The sequence below is a fragment of the Vicugna pacos genome, chromosome 21 (genome assembly GCF_048564905.1).
Source record: "Vicugna pacos chromosome 21, VicPac4, whole genome shotgun sequence".
In the NCBI taxonomy this organism is placed as follows: domain Eukaryota; kingdom Metazoa; phylum Chordata; class Mammalia; order Artiodactyla; family Camelidae; genus Vicugna; species Vicugna pacos.
In genome coordinates, this window is record NC_133007.1 from 11,119,850 (window position 1) to 11,142,933 (window position 23,084).

At 48.9% G+C, this 23,084-nt stretch overlaps 1 protein-coding gene across 1 annotated transcript in view; it reads left to right on the top strand.

Moving 5' to 3' along the window:
• The window catches only part of TNR (tenascin R), a 78,558-nt gene that overhangs the window by 23,358 nt on the left and 32,116 nt on the right, over positions 1-23,084 (top strand). The window contains exons 7-13 of the mRNA XM_006199610.4: positions 3,524-3,709; positions 13,522-13,611; positions 14,689-14,952; positions 15,565-15,834; positions 16,972-17,091; positions 17,993-18,139; positions 20,626-20,745. Of these exons, the coding sequence (XP_006199672.1) occupies positions 3,524-3,709; positions 13,522-13,611; positions 14,689-14,952; positions 15,565-15,834; positions 16,972-17,091; positions 17,993-18,139; positions 20,626-20,745 (1,197 nt within the window). The remainder of the gene's footprint in view (positions 1-3,523; positions 3,710-13,521; positions 13,612-14,688; positions 14,953-15,564; positions 15,835-16,971; positions 17,092-17,992; positions 18,140-20,625; positions 20,746-23,084) is intronic.

The window sequence follows — 23,084 nt, forward strand, 5'->3', positions numbered from 1 at the left end:
TTGTGCTTTGCTCAGATAAGGAGTTTGAAGAGGCAAGAAAGGAGGAGAGGGCTCTCTTGAGCGGCAGGATGAAAAGCGAATTCTTGATGTGTAGGTCGACGAGATGGAAGCAGGATTGGCTGGTGGCCCAGGAAAATTCCAATCAAGACAATTACCCTCTGCCTCCCAGAAGCTCCCCCTGAGTTTCTGCGCATCGCGTGACTCTCTGTTTCCGGTTGCCTGGCGGGCGGATTGGCAGCTGTTAGGTGGCTGCCTCCCCGGGCAGCCGCAGCCTGTGCCTCCAACCTGTCCCCCTCTGCTCTGAGGGGGTGAGGGGGCTGGGGAGCTTCGGACAGCTTTGCAGATCAGTTCTCAAGGCCCTGGGGTTGGCTGGTGCTGGTTGAGTGATGAGAGGGTGTCTGGCCCCCCACAGTCGGGCCGTCAGTCATTTCAGAATTCTGCTTAAATTCAAATTAGCCAAAGTGCTTTTCCAGGTGATGGCTTCAACTCTAGGAGCGCGCTAATCGCACAGGCAATTAAAACAGAGATTTGCTTCCCGCGTGGAGAGGGGGATATTTGCCTGGGTCTTAGAGCCGCTCAGAAAAAGGAGAGAACTGATGGAAGCCCACCAGGGCCAGTGGTTAGAGAGAAGCCAGCCCAGGGCAACCCACAGCCAGCCCCCCAGCCTCCCCGCCCTCCAGAGCTCTGGTTGCAGATGCCCTCGTCGGGGAGTTGCTGAGGCTCCTCCGGTAGATTCTTCTGCAAACTACTGAAGAGAAGCCTGGAACAGATTCTCCCTTGCAGCCCTCAGAAGGGAGCCAACACCTTAATCTTAGACTCTGAGTTCGAGAGATAGCATGTGTCTGTCATTTAAGCCTCCCAGTCTGTGGCACTTGGCCACAGGAAACTCACACAAAGGCTCAAGTCACAACAGAGCTCCAACCGGCGCAGCAGGGACTGGACTCCAGGATTCCCCGACAAAAGCCTTCCCAGGTTCAACCTGGATGGCCCTTGTCAGCCAGCCAAGACCAGCTGCCCTCTCGCCTGCACTGCGGCACTCCCCAGCTGGAACAGTCAACTAGACTCTTCCAAAGGCTTTGAGGGAGCAGATGAGACAGAGAACTGACAGTGTTCACTCAGTCACTTCGCATGTGCTTCACGAACACCGAGTAGGTGCCAAGCACCGCCCTAGGCAGTGAGGCTGCAGAATAAGTAAGACAGACAAGATCCCAGTTCACGTGAGTTACAGCCGTACATCCAAAACACGGGGCACCATTTCAATCACCAGGGCTAGGCTGAGAAGTGGGATGGACACTGCAGAGGGAGTCAGACAGGCCTCTCGGAGGAGGTGAACTTTTAAGCGAGACCTAAGTGACCTCAGCCGTGTGAGGAAGAGCATTCCAGGCTAAAACAGCACCAGTGCAAAAGCCCCGAGGTGGGAATAAGCTTGATGCGATTTAAGAATAGAAAAAAGCAGTGTGGCTGGAGCACAGGGAGTGGGACAGAATGTTCCAGGGTGCCTCCTGAGAAGCGGGCAGGGCCAGATCATGCAGAGCCCTGTGGGCCACGGTTAGGAGGTTGTAATAGGAAGCAGCAGAAAGTATTCAGCGGGGAAACTGCTTGATCTAATTTCTGTTTTAGAGACGAGAGCCCACAGCCCCAGCCCCTCCACGGGGCTCCCCGCTGGACGTCTGTCTTTGCCTTGTGCCCGGCTTGCTGGTGTGTTGCAGGGACCAGCCCAGCTCCCACTTGCCAAGGTGCCTTTCGGCTGCCCCTCCCAGGGGTCAGGCTTTAAGATCCAGGGGGAGCAAACCATTTCACGCCACCCCAGTCCTAAGACCCACGCCCCCTTCCCAAGCCCTCATTCCCAGGATTGATCTCTTTTGGGATCATTGACATTGGAAGCGTCTAGTCCCTTCAGAGAAAACACTGCCCCCTACCGACAGGGCGCAGACCCTGAGGCCAAAAAAGCAGAAAACAAAACCACAGTCTGACATTTCCGAGGGCTGTGATTTTTAGGTGTGAAGAGCAGTAGGTAAGTCCAAGATTCAACCTGAGCCCCAAACGAACTTCTTTTTGCTCCAGTTCCATTCAGGCCACTCCCGCAACTCCCGCCCAGTCCAGGCCTCGCCCAGGCTTTCCCCTGGGTGAGATTTAGGGGCCTACAGTTCCGAGCATTTCTCCCTCGAGCCCCTCTACCCAAGCTCCTCTCTCCAGCCGCCTGCTCCAGAAATCACACGCACAGCACGTGGAGAATGCACGGTTTCCAGCATGCTAAACCCACACTGAGTAAGGAGACATTTCTCAGAAAAATAAGCTGCAGAGGCATAAATCTGCTAAGAGATTCACCCAATTTACATCACTAAACAGAACACTTCTCACTCTGCAGCAGCTGCACCAGATTGATTCACAGCATTCCCCGCTTCCCAAAGAACCATCGGTGGAGACTTGCCTGGCGTTTGCAAATTAAACCAGTCCACTCGAGGGTTTCCCAGAACAAATGGCTGGTCCACTCCAAAGTTAAATTCAAGTCTCAAAGTCAAGACCTATTTAGAACTTTTGAAGTAGAAGTTTGTCAAGATGGCACCTTCTTCCCCTACAAGTGGTTTATGGTGCTTCTGCCTAAGTAAGCCTGAGATGACCAGTCCTGGGAGAGAGAGCACCCCCCCAAACACACACACACACAACTGCGGGAGAGATCCCAATGCCAGGGGTCTTTTCAGTGCTGTGGAATCCTTGGAACCCCAGAGAGCAAGCACTGGGGGTGCCATATTGTTGGAACTCAGGAAGAGCTTTGGAGGCATCAGGAAGCCAGCCCAGTGCTTAGGCACCTAATTTTGTACCAGGCACCATGCCATGCACTTTGACATGCATTGCCTGATCTGTACAACTCCCTGAAATGGCAGTATCATTAGCCCATTTTACAGATGTGGCCATCAAGGCCCAGTGAGATGAAGATTTGCCTAGGGTTCTGTTACAATAAGAGTCAGTGGTGGGGAATCAAACAGACTGGATCCGAAGATGACTGATTTCTACTACATCATGTCCCCTCTCTTTATACAAACCTTTCAGCAGTGTCTATGCAAGTAAATCTGGGGGAGGCATCTTATACTCCAAAGTCTTGCAGTCAGTCCTCTTCTTTTGCTTGGTGATCAAAACTGTCACTACTCTGATTCATCTTAATCACTTGGATGCCATCTCCGATTTTCTCCATCCAGGGCTTCCCTTGCTTAGTCTCAAGCTTTTGATACTACCTGGTTGACTCTTCGATTTCTAGAACACCACTAGAACTCCTAAACGGAAACAGGGAAAGTGTAAAGCATGGGATATCTAACTCCCAGGTAAAACTCTCCAACCTGCCCACAGAATCCGTCTTGGCCAACCTGGCAGACCAAAAGCTGACGGGCAGTACTGGGGTTCACTTAAACGTGAGGCAGAGGGTCAGGAGATGTGGGGTCTCTTCCCGAAGCCGAAGCCTGTTAAAGTTCAAGATGCAGGACAAATGCACATCCTGTGTTATGTTGGTGATGTCTGGCTTTTTTAGAGATTGACGCCCCCAAGAACCTGCGGGTTGGCTCCCGCACAGCAAGCAGCCTTGACCTGGAGTGGGACAACAGTGAAGCGGAGGTTCAGGAGTACAAGGTTGTGTACAGCACCCTGGCGGGTGAGCAGTACCATGAGCTGCTGGTCCCCAAGAGCATCGGTCCAACTACCAGGACCACACTCACAAGTGAGTAAGCCCTGGCTCCTGGGGGCATGGGGGTTTCTGAGTCCATCCCCTCACAACTCTCTCCCCAACCCTCCCACCCCACATCCAGCCATCGCAGGAGTCCCACTGATTTAATCCCTTGGGTGCTTGCCACATATGTGTACTGTCCTCCACTGCACTGCCATCACCTGGTCCAAGCTACCATCACATCTCATCTTCAGCACTGCCGTAACCTCCCCTTGTTCTCTCCTGACCCCTCTAATCTCCTCTTCAGACCGTCAGTGATCCTTTCAAAGTACATTTCTGATTACTCCATCCCATTGTGCATCCATCTCAGGGACTTCGGTTGCTCTTGGGATAAACTCCAAACCCTTAGCTTGGCCCACGTGCCCTGCCTTGGTTTCCCTACCATCTTCTCCAGGTCTACTTTTTTTAGTTCCTCAAACGCTTTCTCCCACCTGCCACAGGGCTTGGCCCGTGCGGTTCCCTCTGCCAGCAAGGCTCTCCCACCACCCTCTTCACCTCGCTGTGTCTGCTTCCCTTCTAGCTCTCCGCCCACGTGTCACTTCTCTGGGACCCTTCCTGGTTCCCAGGCGAGGTCAGGTCATCCTGCCTGGCAGCCTCATCCTGTTGCTTACCGCTCACCTCACAGCATCCTCAGGCTACCACTGTGCACTTTAGAGCGTGATTATTGGATCGTTGGTCTCCATCTTAGACCTAGAGTGCTGTGAAAGGGGGACCGTATTTGTTTTTGCTCATTGTGACACCCCAGCATCCAGCACAGTGTCTAGCTCTTACTAGGTCCTGGATAAGTGATGAACGAGTGAATGAGTGAGGAACTGCAAATGTTCACTATGACGGGGGCATAGGCTTCAAGAGGCCACTGATAAGGTGAGTCCTGGTCATGCCCTAGAAAGAATGTAAGTGGGGCATTATCGAGAGGTCTTGAATCAGGTGATGTAATGACTAGACTGGTCCAGCGACAGCGTGGAGAGTGGACAGGAGGAGGGCAAGGCCGGAAGCAGACAGTGGTCCAGAGAGTGTGCCGGAGGCAGAGGGAGAGATAGCGGCAGTATGAACTAAGACGACACCCCGGGTCACTGGGATGCTTAGCTAGGGAGCCTTCCCTGTCCCTGTGGGGGTGTGGGGCCCAACCAGGACTCCTCCTGGGGCCCCAGACACACCCATCCGGGAAGGACTACCTGCTGGGCTTCACTGAGAGCTAGGTGCCTGGAGACGTGATTTTCAGATGGAGACTTGCAAAGCAGCCATGGACCAGAGGCCCCAGTGTGCTCACATTCAGAAACTTTGTTTACCCTGTGTCTTGGCTTCTTGCAAAAGCATTTGTCATCTTAGTAGACGAGAGATACACCACAAAGAGTGCGTACAGTAAACAAGGGCAGTATAATCAAAGCTGTTTCTCTCCTGAACCGAAATCCCAGACTGCCTTGCCAAATTAGGCCAGTTAAAGCAAATATAATAAATGCTTCTTCCAGACAGACGCACTCCTGAAAACACAGCAAGGAGATGGAAAGATATGCTGACCAAGCAGGTTAATGGGGGTGAATTAAACACTGCAGGAACAGACCAGCTGGCATAGGGTCTTTACGGAGAGCTAGAGACATTCACAAAAATTAAGCTAAACAAAAAAAACCTGAAATGATACAGGAGGGAACCGGTTCTAGGCGCAGCCCATCCCTGCCTAGCGCCTCAGGCTGATTTGGCAATTAGCAGTTTTACAAAGACGATGGCATACTGTTCAGATGGAGGAAATACCACAAAATCCTGAGAGATACAGGGAAGAACCCAGTCACATCTGAGTTATTAGTTCCCATCACCAGGGGGAAAAATAAAGAAGATTCTAGATTCATCGATCATCACTGTTATTCCAGGCACCTTCATGTTAATATATTTTTAGCTTATTTAATCTTCACAGCAACAACTCGCAAGGGACGTTAGCACCCCCATTTTATGGATAAGGAAACTGAGGCTCAGGGAGTTTGGAAATTTGCCCAAGTTCACAAAGGTAGCAGGGGGGCCATGACTCAAACGCAGTTCTGAATCCTCTTCAAAAGCCCACTCTGCCCCATTTCATGGCTGTTCCTACTAAAGAAATAACATGGAAGGAGAGGTCACACTTAAACACTGCAGACTTCCAAGGATGGAAAGAGCATTACTGAAGAGCAAGCTCAGATAGGTTGATTTTTTTTTATTTGAGTTGGGCTTATGAAATAAAACTATAAATATATATTACACATAATTATCCCAGGGAGCTCACTGCTGGGAAGATTTATAAAGGCAAATAGCCTTATGTGATTTAAAAAGGGATTATAGGCGTGTAAGGAGATCGGGTATATTGGTACTCGCCGAGATGCAGATTACAAGGATGCTGGCGCTCTTGCTGTGGCATCTGGGGAAAGAGAAGGAAGGACCCAGAAGGAGGCAAAGCAAAGAGAGGGAGAAGTTTGATCTTGGCTCTAAACAGTTGTGTTTCCTCCTTCGCTCCCCAACATGGGTACTAAAAAGGAGAGTTTTTCAGCCTCCAAGACCTGTTTTTGTTTTTTGGCTTTTGTGTGTGTGTGTGTTGGTTTTGGTTTTGGTTTTGGTTTTGGTTTTGGTTTTGGTTTTGGTTTTGGGTTCCAAACAAATTGTTTGCTTGCATATGTAAAACAAGACCCTGGTCACAGTGGGAGGGCGCTCCAGCCTCACCTGAAGCGATTCCTCCCTGGCCAGAAAAAGCGTGGAAGACTCGAAACTTCACCTCTGCCCGTCGCCACCATCCCCATCCCCTGGTCAGAAGTAACTGGGACCTGTAGGAGGTCCTCTTCTCTCTTGCCCTAGTATTATCTTGGTTCTGTGGAACATGTTAAGAGCTGGGACTCTGAACTCTGTATCTAGGCTCAGCTACTTCCAGTGTGGTTTTGGGTCATTGACTCAACCTTTCTAAGCCTCTGTATCATCATCTGTAAAAAGGGAACAGTCCCACTTACCTCGTAGTGCTGTGACGGGGCTTTAACAAGATCTCATACTTGAGGAGTTTAAGGCAGTGCTTCTAACACAGCAAACTACTCAATGCTTGGAGATGATGCTGATGAATAAGGAGGGGAGGAGGAGGTCTGAGAGCTAGCAGATGGGTTAGGACGACCTCCTCGAATAGGGGTGGCACAGAGCAGAGACCCTCCTTCTCAAAGTGGGACATGGGGACCACGGGTAAGGGCATCACCTCAGCTGTCAGAGCCCTTCCCCTCTCCCCACCCCCAGATCTACAGAATCAGAGCCCGCATTTTAGAAGCCTCTCCGGAGATTTGTGTGTATGTTAATGGGCGAGAAGCCCTCACTCAGAGCATGGCCTCTGAAGTCACCCACTCAGGCTGGAGACCAACTTATCCATGTGCATCCTCGGGCAAATGTCTTCAATTTCTATGCTTCCGTTTTGTGGTCTGAAGGACATCATGTCTACCTCCTAGGCTGTTGTGAGGATTAAATGAAATCATATATCTCTCTCTCTATAAGCACTGAGGGTAGGGACTAGTGCAGAGCAAACATTCAGTAGCCATTTGACCTTCTATTGTTTTTAATTCCCTCAAAGCTCAGCCTGGATCCCAGGCAACCTGGCCTCCCCCTGGTACAAATTCAAACCCCCTTTATTCTCACAGCCAACTCCAAGTCCTAAAAGCCTATGGCATCTGTACTTGACACCCCCTGCAGAAGCCCTTGTCTCCGCAGCCTACACTGCAGAAGGCAAGCCCTTCCTGACTCCACGTCTCTGAGTTACACAGAGGGCACCCCCCACCCCCAGGCTCCCCCTTCACATAGCTCACCCTTTGTAACACGGAGACCAGGCTGGAACACAGAATACCAAACATTTCTTTTCCATTATTCTCCCTAGGCAAAGCCCAGCAAATTCCCTCCGGAGTATGAATCTGTTTCTGAACAACAGACTCAGTGTCTACAATGATATTTTTTTTTCCTCTGCTCTGGTGGTTTCTGTGTCCTTAATGATAAGTCCTTTTTTGGGTTCAGCCTCTCAGCCTGCATGAAGTCTGCTTGGCCAGTGTACCACACCTGGATTCCCAAAGGGGCCCCGCCCGGAGTGTTACATACTTTCCAGGCTCACCAAGGTCCCCCTGGGTTAGAACTGGCAGCATGTAGCAGGGACTGGCACCACCACTGTTTTCTGAGTAGCAATGAAAAGCCACAAACCATGCAGAAAATTCTTAGTGGAGGGAGAGAGAGAGGAAGGGAAGGGAGGCAGTAAGAAAAGGAAGCAGATTTTCATTCTTTGACTGGAATTTGGTTAAGAAAAAAAAAAAGCAACCCTCCATGGGACCGGTGCTCTGGCCTCTGTGTCTGAGGTGACTGTACCCACCTGTCACCAGAAAGGCCTCTGTGGCTGCAGTGTTTTACGAACAGGGAAAGGGGCTCGTCTTCAGCCATCTGCAGTCTCTTGCCTGGCCCGTCTCAGGAATAGGAGCCCACACTTGAGGACCCCTGTGGTCAGGAGGCCAAAAGGAGCTGGCCCGCCTGGCCACGCGAGCACCGGGCTCTAAGCCAGCTCCGGCGCCGGGTCCTTAATCCCGTGGCCCCCTCCGTGGGGCGCCCACCTGCGCACCTGCTGCTGCTGCCGCTTCCCAGCTGGCCACCTCTCTCCGCATCTCTGCTACCTGGCTCTCCAGGCAGCAAGCCACTAACGGGAAAAGTCATCAACAGGGCTGAGGAAGCCCAGGGACTTGAAGGTTCCTACAGACCTCATGGTGCAGCGTTGGATGGGAAGAAAACAAAGACCTGCAGCCAGCCAGACACGACACACACACACATGCGTGCACGCGCACACACGCACATGCTCACCCAAGGCTGATGTGTGCAAACATGCCCCGCTCAGGCCCCGCGAGTTGCTGCCTTTCAGGCCTCTGGTTGCTGGGAAACCGAGGTCTCTACCAAATCCCGCACTGTCTCCTCGGGGCTCAGAGGGAGGTCTAGTGGTCAGAGGTGGGCTCCTCGAGGAGCTTGCCCACAAGAGGCTTTTCCATGAAGAAATCCAAGACCCCCCAGAGGTGTCCAGCTGGCAAAGCAGCGCTGGCCGAGGCCCCCAGTGTTCACTTCACCCTGTCTGCACTCCCTGACGTGCCAGGGCACAAGCCCCAGACCCAGTGCCAGACCTTCCACGCCCTGCAGGCTCTTCTGAGGAGGAGGAGCCCAGCCCTGGGTCTGGGCCCGGGCCAGACTGCGCTGCGCCTGCTTTGGGCGAAGTCACAGTGACCCCAAGTGGTCGCTTTGGTGAGGAACCCTCTGAACACAGCGCCACCTTCCAGGGGCTGCAGAGAACCCGAGCAGAAGAGAAGACAAGACAGAGGCTTCCACCCGCCACCTCCACACAGAGCTGGCACATAAGGGCATCTGTCCTCTTATTTGCATTAAAAGGCTGGTGTAAGGGAAACAGCTGGGAATTTTTCCATCCTTGCCATGGCTTCTTCAGCAGGGAATGTTTGTTCAAAGACCCACAGATGGGACGTTCCTGTAGGACAAGGGGTGATAACACGTATTCCTCATAAGCCCACTGGCAGCAAGAAAGCTGCATTTGACCACATTCCTTGGTATTATGGTTTTCTTTTTAAATATAAGTTTGTAGGGCCAGTCCCTTCCTTAAAGTCAACATGGAATCAGCTGCTTCTCTTGATGCTTGAATATCACCTGCACTCAAACAGCAGGGAGATGTCTTCCACAGCCTGACTCACTCAGGGAACCCTGGAGAAGCATCTACCGTTACCCAGGAAGACGAGGATGGGGAGCCTGGGAGCTCAGGCCTCGTTATATTAAAAAGTAGATTGTTGCCTATCTGGCTTGGTTTCAGGGGTTCTGAAGATCCTCTCTCTTCAAATATGTCCACATCTATGAGACCTCTGGTACCCAAGTTCCCTGCTGGAAATTCACCTGTGACGGGCCTTGCATTACGTTCCTGGTTTTCATGAATTGTCTTACCAGAGCTTTGTATATGTGATTCCCTCAGCCTGCAATGACCCTTCCCCAGCCGAATGTTCCCTGATCCTTCAAAACCCAGCTCAGATACTCTCATATAGAAGTCCTCCCAACACCCTGATACCACCATTGCTCCCACCACGCTGCTTCTATGCAGCATGTATTTTTTCCACTATACTATATACTGAATTAAAATGTAAAAATCAAGTCTCTAGCCCCCAAAACCTAAGAGTCTAGCGAGGAACCTGACAAATAAATTAACAATGACAGCATAATAACATCATGCTCTAAAGTCTACGAGATTAACTACGAACTCCTTGGGGACAGGGTCCCTGGCTTTCCCCTCCCTTTGAAGGCAGAAGTCCTTCAAATGCACTAGAGCCAACCAAGTCCCTAATTCCAGTTTGGTAGACTGGAGCTTCACAGAAATTCTGGAGATGAGCCCAGAAATTTCGAGATGGAAATGGTCCACATTTCTGCATGTCCACCTGAACCCAACCGAGCCTGCAGACTCCAGGTGTCGTATTCGTGTTTTTGCTGGCGGGACGCAGCAGTCTCAGTCTCTCGGGCCTCCTCCTCCCACTGCCTGCCTGCTGCAGCAGGAAGCAGGGAGAATAGGTCGTCTGAATGGGGGAAGTGAGTCTTTCGGCCTTTATCACGCACCCACGGGCCTTGCCAGGCAGGTGAGGATTTGCTAGCTCCTCCTGCTCGCCAGCTCTAATTATTCCCTCCCTGTTCACCGTGCCCCATCCCGCCCACCGGAGAATTCCGTGTCTCTGTGCCTCAACCTTTCCTAATCTTGGCTAGCTTGCAAGGTTCAAGTCCCTTCTCTAGAAAGCCTCCTCTGGCTACTCCAGGCATGCTGATCGCATCCCCACTCTGAAATGGTTTTCTTAGTTAGCAGACCATGGTGTAGTGCCAAACCGCTCTCAGATTCCAATTTGCTTACTCCAGTCCCCTCTACCAGCCTGTAAGACTCTTAGGGACAGGGACCATGCTGTGACGTGTCAGGAAGAAGAATGGGCTTGGATTCCAAACCCAGTTTTCTTGACTATTAGCTTTGTGACTTTGGTCAAGAAATAGACTTCTCTGATCCTCTGTTTGCTCATGAGTAATGCCCTCCTGGCAGAGCTGCAGAGGTACATGAGATGAAACATTTGAGTTTCTAAGAAACTACAGTTAAGAATACCACTTTGGGCCATCAGACACTCAGAAATTTTCCTTTGATTTTCATCCCTCCTATTCCCCCACCTCTTCTTCAGTATTCTTCTAGACTGCCTATTGCCTGCAGCTCAGTGGTATATTACAGGTGCTCAGTAAGTAGTTCATTTTCTTCTTCAGTACAGATTTCTTTGTATTGCATGAAGGGCAAGGGTGATTCCATCCAGTTCACCCTGGTACCCCTGGTACACAGCCTCGTGCCTGGCACAGAGGAGGCCCCCGATCACGTTCATGGAGTGAATCAACTGTGTGCTTTGGGAGTTCAAAGAAGAATGGGTATGCAGTGAAAGAGTCGGGAAGAGCGTCACCTCCAAGCTGAACAAAGGAAGTCCTGTGAAGGATGCAGAGTGCTGGTTTCCTATGGGACAGATTTTCTGAGCTATTGTGCAGGAAGGGAACAGAGCCATTCATATACTACCACTGGCCGGAGTTGGATGGAAAGATAAAGGGAGCATTGGTAGAGAGCAATGGGGTCTTTAAAAGTGAGGAACCCCTCAGAGCCCTCTGAGTGTTGATACATAAGTGGACTGGGTCTGCCTCGGATATCGTTTCCTTTTCCAGCAGAAGTGTATTTTACCTGCTGGCAAAGAGCAACAATTCACTCGTAACACAGGAAGAAAGCTGCTGGAAATCAAAGCAAAGCGGCAGGCAGGAGCCTCTAAGCAAGTCCCACTTCCCCATCCCCTAGACAGAAAGCCTGGGAGGAGAGTACTTTAAATTCTGCTCTGCCATTTTCTGGGAGAAGATGATTCCGTCCGTTGTAAATTATTGAACATTTCATTTAAGCTTCATAAATAAGAAACTCGGATGAAAGCGTTACATGTTAGATCTGTTTGGCAACATATAATTTCTGTCTTCCTCCCTCGATCTGTCACCCTTCATCGACGTCGGAGAATTTCTACTTCATTATAGGCAATTGAAGGTCTCAATCAGTTGTCTGAGAAAAATAGTTTATGTCCCAAAGGTAATCTAATTTCTCCAACCAAGGATGTACCTGGGACTCGCTGTACATACTGACGGAGATAAATGTGTGCTTCCAACGGAACTGGGGACGTTGCAATCATCCGCTCGATCTAGTGACAGGTACTCCGCCCGGCCAGGGGCCAGCTCCTCACTGACACCTGCACTCCTGGAGTCACTGGTTTCACCAGAGCCAACAGGCACAGCCGCAGCAAACCGATCCCAGGTGTGCCGAGAACCAGCCTGCCTGGGGCTCACAAAAAAAGGACCCAAAATCCTGGAATAGTTCTCTGAGCAAGGTAACGGCACTGGCTGCCATTCCAATGGTCATAATAACACTGGATGCTATCACGATGGGCCAGGCGCTGTACTTCCTACACACTGGTTCATTTAATCCTCACAATGACCCTCTGAGACAGATAATGGTTATTTTTCTCATTCTATGGACACTGAAGTTCAAAGATGTTAACACTAATGTAAGCATGGCAGATCTCAAAGCCAAAATTTGCCTCCACCCGTGTTGACATGGTTAGAGAAAGAAAGAACTGAGGTTTAGGGAAGGAATGGAGCTGGTCTGAGAAGGGAAAAAGACGGCTGATTCTAACACATTCCTTCAGGAGAGCCTGCTCAGGAAGGCCCGGGAGGTTCTGCCGGCCTCGGTCCCGGGGGCTTCATCGCACCAGCTGCCCTAAAGCCATACGAGGAGAGGGTGCAGAACCCTCTGGCCACCACGCAGCGTTCCCCTTTGTTAAACCAAGCCGTTCATTAAAGAAAGGTTGCTCGGTGCATCTTCTATCAACATCATTTCCATTCCCCCAGGGATCCTGGGGAAGTCACAGCTGCTCTGGGCAGGGGATAAAATGAAGAGAGAGTTCGGCATTCAGTCCTAAAAGCCCTGAACCCTGAGGCCAGAAGCCCAAGTGTCATCTTCAGCAGGTCACAGACTTACACGTTGCCTCCGTTTCTTTTTATAAAAAGATAATGCTCTGGTTTGAATAGTGTCCTCTTCAAAATGCAGATCCACCTGGAACTTGTGAATGTGACCTTCTTTGGAAATAGTCTTTACAGATGAAATCAAGATAAGATGAGGTTACAATGGATTAGGGTGGGCCCTCAATGCAATGTGACCAGTGTGTCTTTATAAGAAGAGGAAGAGACATGGACACACAGGGAAATGGCATGTGTTATGGACTAAATGTTTGTGTCCCTCCAAAATTCATATGTTGGAATTCTCATTCCCAATTTGACGATACTAGGAGATGGGGCCTTTAGAGGATGATTAGGTCATGAGGGTGGAGCCCTCCCAAATGAGATTCATGCCTCTATAAAAGAGTCCTCGCAGGGTTTTCTCACTGCTTCTGCTGTGTGTTCCTCGGGGAGACCTTCCACAGGAGAACACACTTGCTCAGGGTCACTGACAAGGGCAGCCTCACTGTCCTCCCGAGGAGACAAGCAGCAAGAAGGAAGCTCTGCACTGACCAGTTCGTCCAGCTGACTTGGTGTGGATTTCCTGAGTTGTGAAACTGAGATTTCCTCATAAGTGAAATTAGGAGGGGATTCAGGATGGATTAGACGTAAGATCTGAACAGGAGCCTAAGGTCCCTTGCTTCCCTCTGTTCAGCCTTCCCCGCCCCTGACACACATGGAATAATGTTTGTTTCTACATCTGTCAACAGATCTGGTGCCTGGCACTGAGTATGGAGTTGGAATATCCGCTGTCATGAACTCACAGCAAAGTGTGCCGGCCACCATGAACGCCAGGACCGGTGAGTAGCAGGACTGGTGTTGAAGGAGACCAGGATACTCTGTAAGCCTGAGGGGCCGCGGAGGCTTGTCCTGGCAAGGATTGGTCAGAAGGCAATGTCCCCTAGTGACAGGTCCCTGGGTGACAACTATCTGCATAGAAACTACATCTCCCTGCAGCTCTTCGATCCCCTGTGCCTAGCCTCTGACTCTGACACGCAGGATGGGGTCCCACCTTCCTCCCCATAGATCTGCACGTGGTCCCCTGTGGTCTGATGCTGCCCACAGCTGTGCAGAGCAGAGGTGGAAAGTCCCAAATAGGTTGGTGTTGTAGCAAGTCATATGTCTTTCTAGGCCACCCCAAAGCAGGCAGAATGTGGCACTCCTCACTGCATATGACAGAAGCCCTCAGAAAGGCCACAGGGTGAAGATCTAGACTTGGAAACAGCCCATTCAATCTAGGGCCATGGGGAACTCCACTGAGATCCTTGCTACTCTGAATCTAGCAGTTTTGCTTCCAAATCCTAAGCAAATTGCAAAGCCACTTTAGTACCTTAGGTATAAGCAGTCTGGGCTGGGCTGGGGATTTTGAACCAAATTCTGTCCCAAGGCTGCCCAGCATAGACACCCTCTCTAGAGAACCACATGGACATGGGTCTCCAGGAGTCCTCAGATCTTGTTGCCTGCACACCCATGGCCAGGTCAGCTCAAATGGCATTAGGAACAGAGGTAGCTACGGTTTCCAGGAATGGCATATCCCTACTGGATGGTGGACCCTGTTTCCCCCTGGTTGGCTTGCTGAGAAAGGCTGAGAGAAAATGAATACGGAGAGCTTGGAAATCAGCAGCCAGCTTTGTCCTAGAGGTGAGTAGATTCCAGTGGTGTTGGAGTTACTGATGGCTTTCTGCAGATTGTTTGTCTATAAGCCAAGCTCTGGTCATCTTTCGAAGGGAAGGTGAGATAAGTGTCAGCGATGACAAGTTAATTCGCATGGTCACAGGCCCTCTGGTAGCTTAGAAACCCACAGAGGGTCCAATTCCAATACATGCTGGCCCTGCTGTGGAACTTATGTAAAGTCGGCCATTTACGTTGATCCATAGAACTAGACAGTCCGCGAGACCTCATGGTCACAGCCTCCTCGGAGACCTCCATCTCCCTCATCTGGACCAAGGCCAGCGGCCCCATTGACCACTACCGAATTACCTTTACCCCATCTTCTGGGATCGCCTCGGAAGTCACTGTGCCCAAGGACAGGACCTCGTACACACTGACAGACCTAGAGCCTGGGGCAGAATACATCATTTCAATCACTGCTGAGAGGGGTCGGCAGCAGAGCCTGGAGTCCACTGTGGATGCCTTCACAGGTACCAGAAATCTCAGCTGGGTTCAGGGATCAACAGATCTGAGTGTGAGAAAGTCATCTAGGCAACCTATTCTTCCAATGCCCCATTTCCTTTAGAGAAAAGAAGAATGTGGGTAGAGAAAGAAGAGACAGAGAGGAAACTAATAAATACCTCAAGAAGGAATGGTTGGAGGTAACGGGGAGGGATGAACAAGGCTACCTGCCTGCCTGAAATTTCATGTCTGGCTTCCTATAGGCTGGACATAGTAGTTGATTCTGTCCATCTTTCCCTGCCTTTGCTAAATCAGTGGGCATTCAGAGGATCCACAGGATCATGTTAAGTTCCTTCTAGGACTGAGGTTTTAAATCCTAGCTAAGTATTATGAATAGCTCACAGAGGTACTGCTGGTTTTATCCTGCTACTGGCATCCATTTTTCAGTGAATGGCTTGGGGAAAAGGAGGGTGGACAGAAGAGGAGAGTGAGGATGTGGAGGCTCTGGGCCAACAGGTGAAGTGAAGGTGTAGCCCTCACCAGCAAGGAAAGCAGATCTCTTCAGTCAGACATCTGTTCTATCCCAGTGGCCCCACTACCCCACATGTATGTCAGAACCATCCATCTCCTCTGCTTTGCAGGCTTCCGCCCCATCTCCCATTTGCACTTTTCCCACGTGACCTCCTCCAGTGTGAACATCACTTGGAGTGACCCATCCCCTCCAGCAGACAGACTCATTCTGAACTACAGCCCCCGGGATGAAGAGGAAGAGATGATGGAGGTCTCCCTGGATGCCACCAAGAGGCATGCTGTACTAATGGGCCTGCAGCCAGCCACCGAGTACATCGTGAACCTGGTGGCAGTCCATGGCACAGTGACCTCTGAGCCCATCGTGGGCTCCATCACCACAGGTGAGGCTGGGGGACTTTGACAGCAGGTGGTGAAGGGGGTTCCCACGGTAGCCTTTGACAAGTCAATGAAACTTACAAAGAGAAACACCCAAGGAATAGGAGACTGCTTCATTAGACTAGAGAGGGTCTATGAGTTGTTCTGAAACAGCCACCTCTTCCAGGGCTGCACAGAAAGTATAAGACGGGAAACTTCCATTTAGAAGGTAGGATGGACTCAATGTCTGGAGGAGGCCAGGGCTTGAATGCATTTGTTGAGAGGCCCTCCCACTACCAACTGAGGGAAAGCCTTGGAGAAAGCTAGCCTCCAAGAGGAAACCCTTCTACAGTGAGGAGACATCTGTTCCTGTTCTGGAGAGCCATGGCTTGGCTACCCAGAAATGCTGCTTCCTCAGACTCGTATGGGACTAGCATGTAACCATATAGGGACCTTGTACTCAGAGAATGGAGTTGATCTACCTGTGGTCTGGAAAGCACAGTTACTCTGAAATCAACTGGATCGCTCTGATCTCATCCTTCTCAAATACAATCACCAATATGAATGTGCACGTGGGTGAGGACATGTGTGTTTGGGTGGTTTCCTACATAAAGAACTCACAAACTGAATAAGTGGATTAAACACCCAGCTAGTTTCAACCTGCAATCTTCCTGGAGTCAAAAAAAACAAAAAGGCATACAGGATAAATGAAATACAATTTAGGAAAGTGGATTTGTTCTGGACTTGTGCTCTGAAATCTCTCTACAGTCAATAGCAATTTTTCCAAATTGAACCAAAGGTGATTGCTAAAAAAAAAAGAGATAGAGACAGAGTTCGTTTGTACAAGAGAAGCTGCCCCAGAGAAAATGACTGTTACTCCCAGTTCAAAACAAAACACACGCACTTAAAGGAAAGTTCCCATCTGGCCTTCAGATAGGTAATTGTTGCTGCACAATCTTCCAATAGCATGGCTCTGGCCATAACTACAAGGTTTCAGCTGAGACTCCAGCCTGAACGTAGGTTTAAGGATGCCCTTGCACAAAGTAAAGTCTTGTCTGTCTCCAGGGTACCATTAGCTCTTGGTTCACATAACACTAAAAATAGGAATGCCTTTTTCACACTGTGCTTTCTGTCTTTTTCCCACAACCCCCGGGTCCTTGTAGGAATTGATCCCCCCAAAGACATCACAATTAGCAATGTGACCAAGGACTCAGTTGTGGTCTCCTGGAGCCCTCCTGTTGCTTCTTTCGATTACTACCGAGTATCGTATCGGCCAACACAAGGTAATAAAGTTACTTGATTTCTCAAAGATGAATGGGATTTGGAGCTAGATGAAGATTGTTATGGGAGGATTAGCAGATCCCAGAGGATATCGCCCCCAGCCCCGCCTGCATTTTCCCTCCTCTCTGTAGTGTACTCCATCAGAATGACAGTGGGTTGATGGGGAGTGGCCAAGGAACCCTGAACTCACCAACTCCTCTCACAAAAGGCTTGATTACTTTCACTCAGAAAGCAGGGCCTTCAACAGTAGAGTGAACCATGATAATCAGTCACCATTATCCAGACAGTGTAGTCAGAAACAAAGGACCCTAAAAGAATCTGCCAAGAATCTCACATGTGCTTTTCTGAGAGAATTAAAGTCCAAGGCTAAACCCCTCGGGGGATGCCTAAAGACACCACAGAGCCAGTTGGAGCCTTGGAGGGGATCCCAGTGATGGTGGTCCTACTACTGCCACTCCAGCCAAGCTATGAGTCAGAAGAAGTTGGCCCAGACCTCACCTGCATCCTGCCAGTTCTTGCAGGTGCATGTAGAATTGTTAATGAAGTGGAGGGTACATTCCCTTCCAGTGAAGTGGTGGGATCATTTTTCAGACTATCTTGTCTCTGGGCTGCGTGGACCACTCTTTGCAGTCATGCCCTCCATACTGCTTTAAGAAGACCAGCTTGTTAGAAAACCATCTAATAAATAGTGCTTTTTTTCTTTGTTCCTGGGAGCCTATAAAATGAGGGGATGGAACCAGCAGACAGGGTCTCTTCAAGCTCCAACATCCCTAGTCCCCCCCCTGCCCCCAACTTGCACCCATGACCAAGTACCACTGGGAGCGGCTACAAAGACTGTGCCATGAGCTGCGTTCATGATGCAGGATCCACTGAACTTTAACTCTGGCTTCTGCTCTCCCTTAGTGGGACGACTAGACAGCTCGGTGGTGCCCAACACGGTGACAGAATTCACCATCGCCAAGCTGTCCCCAGCTACCGAGTACGAAATCAGCCTCAACAGCGTGCGGGGCAGGGAGGAGAGTGAGCGGATCTGCACTCTCGTGCACACAGGTAGGCTTGTGTCCCTGTCGCGGGTCAGGTCGAGCCCCTGGCTGGGAACCTGTGACACACAGAAAAGTTTACCTGGCTAACGGTGGGGACACTGGTTCTGGGGTCCCAGGCTCCACTCCTCGTCCTCCTCTGACTCACACTGTTATGCAAAACAGTTTCCAATTTTCTCCCCTTTGACGTTCCTCTGCAATCCTAGGACTTTGGAATCACCCTCTAAGAGTCTTAAGGGTTTAGGTCAGAAAATTTCGTGGAATTTCCAAAATGAAAAGTGACCTTCCGAAAACTCATGACAGAAGTGAATTTCAGAACAGACACCTGATTCATCCCATCTAATTTTTTAAAGAACTCAAACAAGGAAATTTTACCTTAGGGGGGTTAAAAAAAAAAGGTTATTATTCCAGTAACGACCCTTGGGGTCATGAAACTCCCCATCCTATACAGCCCGAAACCACCAAGTAGCTGCATTTGCTCTTCATGCTCCAGGGGAGGAAGAACGGGGTGGCTTCCTCTGAAAAATGAGCCCGAGGACAGGGCTTCTGCAGCAGCTCCACTGCCCCTCCCCCCCGACCCCTCAGCCAGCCCGTCCTGCAGAACTGAGAAAGATCTGCTGTAGATGTCACGAGAGGGGACAGCCAAAGTTTTCTGTCTCCAACCCCTAGACCCAACCTCTCAGTGAAGCTAGTGTTCCTACAGCACATAGGAAAACACCCAGCTTGCCTCATCAGGGGAACGCCTGGACTTCCTGAGGCTGCCTACTTTCCTCAGAGAATGGTATTTCCTGAATAAGGAAAATGTAACAGGGAATTCCTCATTGCTGTTGTAGGTGATCCCACAAGCCCAGAAAGAGCATTTCTAAGGCCAAGGCCAAAGAAACATTCCTTCAGAAACTCAAAAAATTACTCATCTAAAAGACAGCCCAGGATGTTCTCATCTTCCCTAATCTCCTTCCACGCCTCCATGTACAGATAGCCCAGCCATGTGTTTTGGTTCAGTCTTACCCTTTCTATCAAGTTATCTATGACCCTTAAAGTTTCAACAGATATTGACCTGAAGTGATGAACCCCCTCATACTTTCCTCAAAATGTTAGATATTCATGTTACAGAAAATAGGCTTTCTCTCAGTGAGGACAATAAAATGGATTTCAAGAAATTCCTAAAAGAACAGCAGCCCAGGTTACAAACGCATTCCTTGGGTTCTCGGTCATAAGCAGCAAGGATCTCTAAAGGAGATATTCAAGAGTGCACCGACCCAAACTGCACCTCCTCAAGTTCAGACAGAGCTACTTCGGCAACTCCCAATAACCAGACTGCTCTCAGAAATGTCTTATTTTGTTGTTGGTTTTTTCTGGCTGCTTTAATGTGGGGTCTATGATTTTATAACATTTGGAAATGAATACTACTCAGGGTCTCATGGTGAACTGCAAAGAGGTCAAGCTAATCGTAGTCTCGTAAGACTTTTCGTCTTTGTTCCTTTTCATAAGGTTGCATTTGAAGAACTCGTTCAAGGCATAGGTTATGGATACATTAAAACTGTAAACACATTTTATGGTGGTTGTTTCTTTGACATGAAGGACACAGGCAAATGATAAAATCTTTCAGTTAGAGAAGAGGGCCAGATTAACAGCACATCTTGGTCCCCAAAGCAAAGTACATGACACGCAGGTTGAGCAGATGTCTAAACTATTATAATAACATCCATTTCTAAAATAAACTCCCAACTTTACAGAAGGGAGGTGTGGTAAGGAAACAGAGGCAGGGAGCATTGGCAAGTGAGCATGGGAACATGGTGCAAACTCCTTTCCTCAACAGGCATTCTTGGCTTTAAGCCTGAAAGAATTCCCTTGACTCTCTGTGAAACTAAAAGGACCCCCGGGACTCAATACAGAGTCAGTATTAGCAAAGCAAGAATTCAATAATCAGATATGACTTGAAAGGCAACCTGACTCCCGTTTGTCATTCCACAAATATTTACTGAGTAACTTGTAAGTTCCAGATGCTGGGGTGACTCCCTGACTTCACGGAACACACACCATAATTCCTGAAGTTCAACAGAGATGGTTCCACAAGGCATGTCCCTTATATTCATGGAAGTACAAATAGCCTGGGAAGCACATGATCTCATTACCTAAAGAACAATAACAATTTCTATATGTTCTTAGCTTCTCCATCTAGGTTTAAATGTCTAAAACACAACAGCCATACTTGGACTCCCCCATGACACCTGACAGTGCCCTGTACATATGAAGTTAATGATTGAATTAAAAGGAAGATCTGGGGGCAACCAGGGGAGAACTGGGTACTTGAGATGGAGGAGGAATGGGAGACGAGGAAGGGGCCGATGGAATCAGAAAGGGGAGAAAGGAACGAGGTCTTCACTCGCTTCATTATTTCGGCACAGCAGCAGACACGCATCATGGGTGGAACCAGAGGACCCAGTTCACCGCACTTCCTCTTACTTCACCTGCCTTTTTCCTATACCGTTTCAGCCATGGACAATCCTGTGGATCTGACTGCTGCCAACATCACTCCCACAGAAGCCCTGCTGCAGTGGAAGGCGCCCGTGGGCAACGTGGAGAACTACGTCCTCGTTCTCACACACTTTGCAGGTGGGTGTCGGCAGGTCTGTGCATCGGGCAGGTGGGGGTGGTGGGGACTGGGACTGAAGATGGGTACGAAAGTTAAAAAACAAAACATTTTATCAATCTGAGAGAAAATTAGACACTTTCCTGCTTTAATTTCACCATAAAGCCCTCACCATATCCCCCAAACTCAGAATTGTACCAACTGTGGGAATTGAGAAGGCTGAATCTAAAAGGTATAAGAAGGGCATGTGACCAAGGGCAGATACAAAAACAGAGATAGCATTTGAAAGACAAAACTCATAACTGAGCTAAGCCTTGCCCCAAAGTGCCACAGGCAAGAAAGCTGACTTTTCTAGACATGTTTACAGAGCAAGGAAAACACTAAAGGACCATGTGTGAAATAGATAATATGTGATAACAGGAGACAAAGGTGTCAGGACTGCTCAGCTCCTCTGTCGCTTTGGTCTTCTCTACCCATATCCGACCCGAAAGGTTCAGCCAATGTGAAATCTTGAGTTTCAGTGTCATTCCCACCATACTTGTTCCCCTTAACACTACTTGAAGCTGAAGAGAGAAGCCCAAAGCAAAATACTGTTGAGTAGCTAAGTGTCTAGGTCTAGGAAAATTATTTCCCTTCCTAAACTATACATGTGCTCACAGAATATTGTGGGTTATATTCAGGAATCCAGAGAACAAAAGATACCAGAAGACGGAAGGCAGGCAGATGTCTCAGTTTCCAAAAATGACAGATTAAGCCAGTTCTGTAAGCTGCAAAGTAAACTGATTGTCAAAGCCTGGAGACGTGAAAACCAAAATAGATTGTTAAATAAGTTGGAAAGGAATTAGTGATTACTATACACCAGCATCGGTTCACTAGGAATGGGTTTTACCAAAGCCACTTGACATCCTTTTCTTTAATTAGCAAATCTGCTAGCACCTTAGTATATCAGCAAAGCATTAGAAAAACCCACTTATCACTGAGATGGAAAAATACACGGCGGATCACATTTGGAGTCACACAGCTGATTGACTGACCCTCCTCAAAGAATGAGTATCATTACCATGGAGATATCCTAACCCCGCTGTGTGCACACACAAGCCACCTCAACCCCTCCCACCCTTCCCTGCACATTGTGATCTGCATTTCTTAACTTTCATCTGCCTTCACAAACCACTGGGCATTTGCACAGGCTCTTTCCTTTATCAGGAAACACTCTCCCTACTTGTCTGCCTAGAAACTCCATCCTTCAGGTCTTCGTTGCAACCCGATCTCCTCTGTCAAAGCTTCCGTTATTCTCTTAAGGCAGTCAGATGCAACTGCTCAAGCCCCGACATAGCGATTAACCTCCATTTATTCAACAGAGACTTTCACTGCTCTCCCACGTGCCATGTACTCTCTAAGGCTATAATGATTCAGAGCCAAAACATGAGTTCTTGTCTTCACAGAACTCATTTCTGGTGATGATGCAGACAACTGAATAGTCACCACCCCATGTGACCAGTGTCATGATATGGGCATGCACAAGACATCTCAGGTCACATCTGATGGGCCATTATGATTCAGGGTGAGGTGTTTAGAGGAAGAAAGAAGGCAGATCTTACACAAAGTTAAAGAAAAAGAGAATAGAAGAAGAAAGGGAATTCCAAGAAAAAGAGTAGCCTGTTTGCCTGTGGAGAGAGAGCATGGGGAGTTTAAGGAACCTGCATAGTTGATGTGGTGGAGCACGGACAGTTGGCAGCGTGTTGCAAAGGACAATATTAAAAAGATAGAGCCATTAGGTGAGCTGGTTGAGGTTTTAACTTGCTTGCATGCCTCTCTATGCCTATAGATCACAAAAAACTTGAAACCTCACCCCCTCCATTGTTTGGAGAATTGCCTAGTGAACTCTGTTAAATGCTGAATGACTCTGGAGTATTCTCAAGGCACAATAAGAGGCTTGGCCTTGATCTAATGAACAGTTTTACCAACAGCTTGAATGAATACAGAGAAGACACGCATACCAAATTTGTGTATAAAACAAAACTGTGATCAATAGAATGCAAACTCAGATACATTTTAATAAACTGAAACAGTGGCCCCAAACTCAGTCAACATGGCAAAATGCAGTAGAAATGAATGCGGAACTCTTCCCATGGATGCAAAAAATCAACTAAAATTAACTATACAAGGTAAGGTTGAGTAGGGGGGTTATAAACAAGATCTCTGATTAGTGATAATCTCAGCATGTGACAATACCCCATGATTGTCTCAAAACCTAATGGATTAATATACATAATTGGCACAAATAGAAGCAGAGATCAACCCTGTTTCTTTCATTGTCAGTAAGCCTCAATTATTGTTCTCTATTTTCTTCTGAGTTTTG